The following is an 8,944-nucleotide window of genomic DNA, read 5'->3' on the forward strand; positions in this document are numbered from 1 at the left end:
TGTCGTATAAGCATTCGACAGAATATTACCCAGTCTTTATTTTTATTAGTTTTTAAAAATGTATTTACTTTTGAGAGAGAGAGAGAGAGAGAGTAAGCAGGGGAGGGGCAGAGAGAGAGGGAGACACCGAATCCGAAGCAGGCTCCACGCTCCGAGCTGTCCGCACAGAACCCAACGCGAGGCTCAAACCCACGAACCATGAGATCATGACCTGAGCCAAAGTCGGATGCTCAACCGACTGAGCTAACCAGGTGCCCCTATTACCCAGCCTCTAAAAAGAAGGAAATTCTAGGGCACCTGGGTGGCTCAGTCGGTTAAGCGTCCGACTTCGGCTCAGGTCATGATCTTGCAGTCAGTTGAGTTCGAGCCCTGTGTCGGGCTCTGTGATGACAGCTCGGAGCCTGGAGCCTGCTTCCGATCCTGTGTCTCCCTCTTTCTGCCCTTCCCCCACTCACACTCTGTGTGTGTCTCTCTCTCAAAATAACATAAACGTTAAAAAAATTTTTTTAAAGAAGGAAATTCTGACACCTGCTTCTCCAATCGGATGAGGACGTTACACCGAGTGGAAGACAGCAGACACAAAAAGACAGATATTGTGTGATCCCACTTACATGAGGCACTTAGAGTGGTCAAAACCCTAGAGCTGGAGCCACCAAGAGTGTGACAAATGGTTCCATTCTGCAAGCGACCTCATTATTTTAGAGTTAACAGGTGATAAGGTAGATAGTTCTTATCTTGAGATCATCTGCCAAGGGATGTTCAAGCCAGCACGCCGACTCGTCACATGGCAGACTTTCAGCCTTTCTTTACCCTTGAGCTGGGTCACAGGGGCAGTGGAATTAGCAACAAAATGCTGGGGCTTTGGAGTCCGACTGCCCGGCTTCGATTCCCAGCTTCCATAAACCTGTATCACCTTGAGCAAGTTACTCTACTATGCATGCCTCCGTTTCCTCTCCCGAAAATGGAGATGTTAGTGTCTACCTGTCGGTAGGGTTTATGAGGTTTGAATAAATGGGTGTGGGATGAGTCTAGAATAGTACGTAGCGGACACTTAGGATTCGGTAGTCGTTGCCATCGGCATTTAGCGTCTGTCATCAGTATTGCCAGGGCCCGGTCACTTAGAGGAGTCAAGTGGATGTGGTTCCCATGCGGCTCTCCGGCCTTCTCGAGAACTGTCAGCAGCTGACCGTGCCCTTCTCCAGGCCCCTGCTGTCTTGGCCCAGTTTACTCTGTTCCATTAGGATTCCTGCTCTGGACGGGCCGACTTGGTGTTGCCAACGCCCTTATTTTGCGCTGGCCTGGGCTAGGAGTCCCGGCAGTGCCGTTCCCTGCAGGACTCCGTATCTTGGGAGAAGGAAAATCTGATGAAGGAGGTGGGGGCGGACGCCTTTATTGAAGCCTTATGATGGGCCGGTGACCGCCAGGACCTTTACAAATGCCGTCAAGGGAACCCTCTGAATTGCTTGTAGAAAGGCACCGTGGGTCGTGCTTTGTAGATGGAGGGACTGGTGCTCAGAGCAGGGGTGCGTCCACAGCCCCCAAGCTCGTGTGCAGCGCCCCCCGCTACTCTCCGCCCCATTCTGGGCCTCAGGGTTCCCCCCACACACACGCGGTTCCTGTCCCCTTCCTTCTGGTTCCTGCACTCAGGATAGCCTGACCATCTCTGGGTTAGTGGCTCACGCCTCATTTCCTTCCCGGTATTTCCATTTCTGCCCCCTCTGCCTTCACACGTGGCAAGTTCAGCTGCCAGCTGCCAGCGCTGGATCTGCTTTCGCGTTACATTGACTCCTTCCTCCCTGTGTTTCCACACAAGCTCCAAAGCCCAATCCCTTAGTCCTTCCTGAGGCCAGAGACCCAGGTGAAAGTGGCAACTGGAAGGGAGGTGGGAGGGGCCTTCCAGGCAGAGGTGAGGCAGGGCAGGGGGTGTAGGAGGGAGGACAGCGCGCAGAAGTGAGGCAAGAGGCACCTGCAGGGTAGGGGCGGGTGAGAACAGTGTGTGCGGAGGTCCGAGAGCCTGGCACATGGTGAGGAGCAAGGTGGCCACATCCTGGAGGGCCCTGTGGGCCACCAAGGGAATGAGTCTCATCCTTCTGTGTCGGAGGGGCAGGGATAGGGTTCGTGAGGGGAGAGATCTGGTCAGGAGCAGATTTTCCAAAGACAGCTTTGCAAGTGGTACAGGACTCCCTGAAAAGCAAACTTTGCTCTCTGAATGGAGTCATTGATCTGGCTATTTTCTTTCTAAATCTGTCACGCAAGCTAGCATCATCCCTCGTCATTGACGAGAGTTTATTTTTACCAATGGAAATGTCACCTGCGTATTTTTGCAGACGGGAACTTCTTAGCAATCGGCTCCCACGACAACTGCATCTACATCTACGGGGTCAGCGACAACGGGAGGAAGTACGCTCGCCTTGGCAAGTGCTCGGTAGGCGTTCTCACCGTTTCCGTGGAGACGGCTGTGGGCCTCATGGGTCAGTAGTGCCAGGAACGTCCGAGGCAAGTGACACGCACCCTGCTTTCTCTCCCCCAGGGTCATTCCAGCTTCATTACTCACCTGGACTGGTCTGTGAACTCACAGTTCCTCGTGTCCAATTCCGGAGACTATGAAATCCTTTACTGTGAGTAGCACCCCGGGACGTGTCTGGGTTCAGATCACAGACAGCGTTCACTCTGAGACGACTTCCCCGACGTCCTGGGCACGTAGCATCATCTCCAGGCCTCGGTTTCTTTTTCAATAAAACGGGAGTTGGGCAGGACAGCCTCCAAGGTCCTTCCCGCCACTGAGATACTTGGGGGCTCGGGCCGACCCGGGTCCCTGTGGAGCGGAAGACCCAAGGCTCCAAAGAGGAGGAGGCCAAATCCTAGAGGGAGAGGCCCGAGGGGGACGATTGTGGCAGAAGCGAGGGGGCAGAGCCATCACAGCAAGAGGGACCCTTGTGAAGGCATCCCTCCAAAAAGGCAGAGACTGACGTCTCCCCTGCCTGGGGGGCCGGGGGCTGGGGCGCCCTCCTCCTTCTCTCCCCACCCCTCCTGGCAGTGTCTGTGTCCAGGCAGGACCAGAGAACGGGGAGGAGGAGAAGGGCCGGCACTCACTGAGCACGTGTAACATACGGTGCTCTGCTTCCTCCAATGTTTGCCAAGCACCTGCCGTGTGCCCAGCTCCGGGCTGAGCACAGGGCGTCATGGGGCATGAGGAGGTCCCAGTTTCCACCCCGCTAGGTGATACTAAAAAATGCCCCCAAATTTACTTACATGTTCTGTCGTGATCCACAGCTCTCTCAGGCCTATCCCATTTTGCAGACGGGAAATCTGGGTTCAGATACGAGGCCATAGGCATCGAGAGCCACTGGTTCAGAGGCAGCCGTCCACGTGCTGAGGGAGCCGGGCAGGCGGGGCTGCTGGCGGTGGAGGAAAGAGGGAAACAGCATGTGTCAGGACCACACCTCCCCCCAACAGGCCAGGCGGCACGGTCCTCCCTCCCCACCCTCTGAGGCCCGGCCTGACACAGGGCAGAAGTGGGGGGACACAGGTCAGGGGTCTAGAATCTTCTCTTCTCAGACATGGTCTCATACTTTGAGTTCCCATTTGAGGAATAAATAAATCGCCTGGGTATGACTGGTGTTCGTCACTAACTCAGGGCTGAAGGTGTGTGTGTGTGTGTGTGTGTGTGTGTGTGTGTGTGTGTGTGTGTGTGTTGGGGGATAGCTGGGGAGCCTGACAGCAGGCAGGGCCCTGAGCAGGGAGGCAGTGAGCAGGTGGAGGCACCCGGGACAGTCAAAGGACAGAGAAACCAGGCTGCAGGAAACAGACCCAGAGAAGGAGGTAGGAGGTGCTGTCCCCCCAGCCCCGCTGAGTCCCCAGGGCTTGGGCACAGTTCCCGCTGTGAGCACAGCTCCCATAGGGCCGGGAAGGGGCAGGGGTCCCACTCCACAGGCCTCTGTAGCGGCCGGGGCACGCCTGTAGGGCCAGCCTGGTCAGGGGAGGAGAGGGGACTTGGGTGTGGGTGTCACCAGACTTGGATTTGCTTTTTCCAGGGGTGCCCTCTGCTTGTAAGCAAGTCGTAAGTGTGGAAACCACGAGAGACATCGAATGGGCTACGTACACCTGCACTTTGGGGTTCCATGTCTTTGGTAAGTTTTCTACAGCTTTCGTTCAGTTCAAACGTAAGATACATCCACTTGCAGAATATTTCTCTCATAGTCGTGAACTCTCACGGCCCCCACTTCTGTCAGACCCCTCCGATGCCACGTGAGCCCTGCAAGGACGCTCGCCCTGCAGCTCCCAGGGGAAGGGCCAGGCGAGAACCGGGAAGACAGGTTTTCACCCTTTTCAATTGTATGAAGCTAGTCCTGACATAAATGCTCTAGGATCTTCTCATTCGAGGTTGTGCCAGACTTCCTGGGGAGATGGGCCAGATGGCACTCGATCCACGTATTTATCATTTGTTAGAATTATTATATTGTCTCGTTTCTTTAAGTGAATTTCCTACTTCCTTTAAAGGTCGGATCAGAATATATTTATAAACGATCTCAAGTAAATTACCACCGTTTAGTAGAATAAGAAAGAAAAGACGGTATTTATCATCTCTTTATGTAAGACCATGAGTCAGTAAGTTGATCAGAACTGCACAAATTTCTTTAGAGCTGGCATTTTGTCATCCTCTGGTATAAGTGGTAGGGACCCCGGGTTTACCCTCCAGTTGAGAAACGGATGCACATCCAGCTGTCTCATATCCAAAGTCATTGGGACCAAAAGCGTTTCCCGGAGCGACGGTCAGGAGACACTACCCCGCCCCGGACCAGGCTCCAGGCCCATGGCAGGCAGACACTGCACCTGCCAGATGCTACCAGGCAAGCCGCAGCCCCAGAGAGCTGACACCAAGGCCCAGGCAGGGTTAAAAAGTCCTTTGGAGAGACTGTCACATATAAAGAGTTACCGCGAAAAAACAAAAGTTAGGAAACTGCAGGCTGAGGACTAGTCGGCTTCCTCTCAGGTGCTTTGGGAATAGAGGAAAGGCACTGGGTCCAAAACCAGGGTTTCTGGCACTGCCTCTGCTGTAGGGTCAAGAAGGGGCCCCTGAAAGATGTGATGGCCCAGAAAGCCCGCCATGGCTGCTCCCATGCGGTGGAACCGACTACGCGTTGATGGGCTTTCGGCCATCTTATCTCCTTGAGAGCTCGGTAGCAGTCCCCGTGCAGTGTGGCCTAGTGCTTCTGGAGTTTTCGGTGCTCTGTCTGTGGTCTTCATTTTAGGAGTGTGGCCAGAAGGCTCGGACGGAACCGACATCAACGCTGTCTGTCGGGCCCACGAGAGAAAACTCCTGTCCACCGGCGATGACTTCGGCAAAGTGCACCTCTTCTCTTACCCCTGCTCACAGTTCAGGGTAAGGTCCTCTGGACTGTGCGCGTGCGTTCTGGCCTGAACTGGCTGTTCGGGAATGGATAATTGATAGAAAGGCACCGTGAGGGAACCTGCCGGTCGCATGTGCAGAGGTGACCCTGTCATCTCGCTGTCCTAGAGCTCTTCCGGGCTCCCCGCTGCTCTCTGGGGAGAACCTGCACCCACGAAGCCCTTCGAGCTGCCTTGTCTACCTCGGTGGCTTCCTTCATGGGCCTCACACCTCTCCCCTCACCGGGCTCTCCCTGCTCCTGCCCCATCCCTGCTGAGCTGAGCCAAGCCAACACCAGTGCCCAGAACCCCCTCCCTTGTCCTTCCCAGACCTGACGTCCTCCGGCCTTCACCCTCAACCCCTGGCCCTGCTGGGTCCCTCCCTTGGGCTGGCCCCATGCCTGGTACAGCCCCCTGGTGCTGAACATGTCCCAGCCCGGAGCAGTCATCTGCCTGTGTCTGTCCCCCAGCCAGGCCAGATTCTCGGTGTACAGGGAGGGCCTCTGTGTCGTTTATCTCCACGTCCCTCCTGTGCAGGTGCACAGGTGAGAGCTGCTGAGTGAGGGAGGAATTCTAGCACCTTCCGACTGCACATGGTGCGCTCTGGGCTAAGCTCTTTCTGTGTCCTTCTTCCCCAGGCTCCTAGCCACATCTACGGTGGACACAGCAGTCACGTCACCAACGTCGACTTCCTCTGTGGCGACAGCCATCTCATCTCCACGGGTGGCAAGGACACAAGCATCATGCAATGGCGGGTCATTTAGTCCCAGCGAGAACCACGGGGAGCAGAACAGGGGCCGGCACGGACTCGTGCTCCGCCCCGCCACTGTGATTTCTGTTTTGTTTGAGAAGTTCTGACAAACCTCAGGAAAACCACTCCCTCTACCAGTCACCTTAGCTTAGCGCACCAGTGAGCGTCACACCGGATCAGTGGTTCACGGTTCTCCTCTGTTGTACAGTCTATAAAACAGTGCACATTTAATACTAAAAAAGATGCCAAGGTTTACATTACGGCGATAGCAACAGAAGTGACTGGCATGTCCTTCGTAACTTTTCTACGAACCCTTCAAACCTGGTCACAGAATGCCTTTTAAAATATTGTACATAGGCTTTCCTATTTCACCATCTGGCTCGCCAAGTCAAGTATTTATGAAAACGATGAGGTACCGCATTGTGATCGCTGTTGGCTAATTGGTCCTGAGAAGGATAAACCGAATGTGAAAGGGGGTGGGTGACTGATTCGCACAGCTGGATCAGGCAGTGCAGATAGGACTTCATTGGGCTACGTTTTCTAAGGGTTCGCTCAGTCCTCCCTCTGGGAGGCTGAGGCGAAAGGGGTTGTATTCTCCTTTGCGTGAAGCAGATTGTGCTCCAGGTCAATTAAGTATTTCAGCAGGGCATATAGGCATTGCAGAGTTTCAGTCACACTGTCTGCCTGACCGGATGCAGTCAGCCGCTTCACACCCTTCTGTTCCCCACTCACGTGGCCTGGAGAGTGGCAAAGACATTGAGCCACCTTCCTCTGTATAGTAATTGGCATGATACGGCATTGTGCTTGTATAGGACTATAGCAGTTCCTAATAAATACAGAAGGCTAGGCTTTACTATTTTATGCTCATGGACATTGTATATTTGTATTTTAAGACCAAGTAGACCAAGTCAAAACGGTATCTCTTAAGTGTACAATAAACCCACAGGGGGGAGAAGTTCCGGAAGGTTCCACCAGGTACCAAGGGCAGCTTCTTTTCCTGTCTCTTGTGCCTGGATGGCTCATTACGCTACAAGATAAGATTGCGTTCTGACGAGTAAAACACAGATGGCACACATTTGTCAAGAAGGCCTTATCCATTTGGACTGTGTGACAGATTGAAATTTATTGTTTACATTGGGGAATGTATCTCAGATTTTAAAATAGAAGAGTAATAAACAGACTTCAAAACAAATGCTAAGATTTCTACTTGTTCTAGGCCAGGAAATGAGTGGAATTATCTGACCTCCACGGTGCTGGTTGTTCAGAGTGGCTGATTAAGCACAACACTTGGAAGCATTTCCATCACAGCTCCCGCCTGCTGCGGACGGGCAGGGCACCGGTAACCAGCGCGTGTTAACGATGAATCTGTTTGTATGTATCCTTATCAAATATATTCTATGATGAAATTAAATCTGAAAAGGATTTCTTATCGACCTATAATCATGAAACTATATAAATTAAAAGATTTAAAATTAGATACGATTCACACTATATTGTGTTCCACATACATATTTTTTTTTTCTCACCTGGGTCATTGGCAAATGACACTGTCGTTTGCGTACGGTGTGGAAGCCAGTGATCAGATCAGATGCCCTTGAAGAATTCGGCTTGCGGTCGCCTGGCTGGCTCAGTCGGAGGAGCACGTGACCCGTGATCCCGGGGCTGTGCGTTCGAGGCCCACGTGGGGGGTAGAGACTGCTAAAATAAATAAATAAATAAAACCTTTTTTTTTTTTTTTTTTAATTCAGCTTACTTACCATACCTAGTTGTTATTTTACTTGGTTATGTAATACCGGCAAAAATGATGATCTTCACGTTCAGAATGAGGGGCATACCCAGCTCAGGGAAGGGGAAGGGGACCCATTTATTGAATCGTGAGCTAGAAGATCTACTTTTATTTCTGTACACTTCCGTTGTTCTCCAGGCTCAGTCATGGAAAAAGGATATTTATATACACTATTCCCTATTACTGTCATCGTCACATTTGTCTGCATTTTAAATGGAATTCTTTAAACAGCCCAGCGTGAGCCTCGTAGGCATTCATCACTCACTGGTTCACTCATCAGTAGGGCCGGCGGTGGTCAAGGACCCCCACTGTTCCCTGTGGGAACAGCCCTGACCCTCCAAGACCCCGCTGGGACAAGAGGCCCCGGACGCAGAGGCGGATGCCAGGCCTCTTCCTCCCAGTGGCCGCGGCCACATCGGCTCAGCATGGCTGCGGAGGGTGACGGCTGTCGCCCTGATCTCGGTGAGGTGCGGACGGCGCGGACCAGGCTGCGGCGGCGGAAGGGGAGAAGCGAAGGGAGGGTCCGAGGGAGGTTTAGCGGGGAACGTCGGCAGGTGAAGGGTCGCGTGTGGGCCGGGGGTGAACCCGGCTCCCCGACTCTTCTGTGATCAGATGGCCGCGCCCCGGCGAAGACACACAGGGCACTGCAAGTTGGAAAGAGGAGAATGAGCCGGTCCTGGGACGGATGCGGTGAGGCGAGGGGCCTCTGTGACATCCGAGTACAAAATGCGGAAGTAGGTGTTCGGCCGGCAGGCTCCGAGCAGAAATCCAGCCGCAGGTGTCACCGCGGGGCTCTCCACAGAAGGCCTCCGTGGCCGAGACTGCAGGGAGCTGGTCCGGCCAGGCGAGGAGAGGGCCTCTGACCCAGCCAAGGGCGCTGGGGATTCCACGGCCCACAAAGGGGCGCCTTGGGGAAGGCCAGGAGAGCGATGGTCCACCCAAGGGCCTGCTCAGGCATCTTCCCGACCCCCCAACTTTGTTGAGCCACTACTCCCGCTGCCCAAAGTTGCACGTTCTAC

At 53.7% G+C, this 8,944-nt stretch overlaps 1 protein-coding gene across 4 annotated transcripts in view; it reads left to right on the plus strand.

The window, feature by feature from the left end:
- Positions 1–7,614, plus strand: part of EML1 (EMAP like 1) — a 184,791-nt gene extending 177,177 nt beyond the window's left edge. For all 4 annotated transcript variants that reach the window (XM_060620736.3, XM_060620738.3, XM_060620735.3 and 1 more), the window contains 5 exons: positions 2,328–2,425; positions 2,531–2,618; positions 4,035–4,130; positions 5,253–5,383; positions 6,027–7,614. In XM_060620736.3, the coding sequence (XP_060476719.1) occupies positions 2,328–2,425; positions 2,531–2,618; positions 4,035–4,130; positions 5,253–5,383; positions 6,027–6,152 (539 nt within the window). In that variant the 3' untranslated portion in view covers positions 6,153–7,614. The remainder of the gene's footprint in view (positions 1–2,327; positions 2,426–2,530; positions 2,619–4,034; positions 4,131–5,252; positions 5,384–6,026) is intronic.
- Positions 7,615–8,944: the final 1,330 nt, after the last annotated feature.

This window comes from Panthera onca, chromosome B3, assembly GCF_046562875.1.
Source record: "Panthera onca isolate mPanOnc1 chromosome B3, mPanOnc1 haplotype 2, whole genome shotgun sequence".
Classification (NCBI taxonomy): Eukaryota; Metazoa; Chordata; class Mammalia; order Carnivora; family Felidae; genus Panthera; species Panthera onca.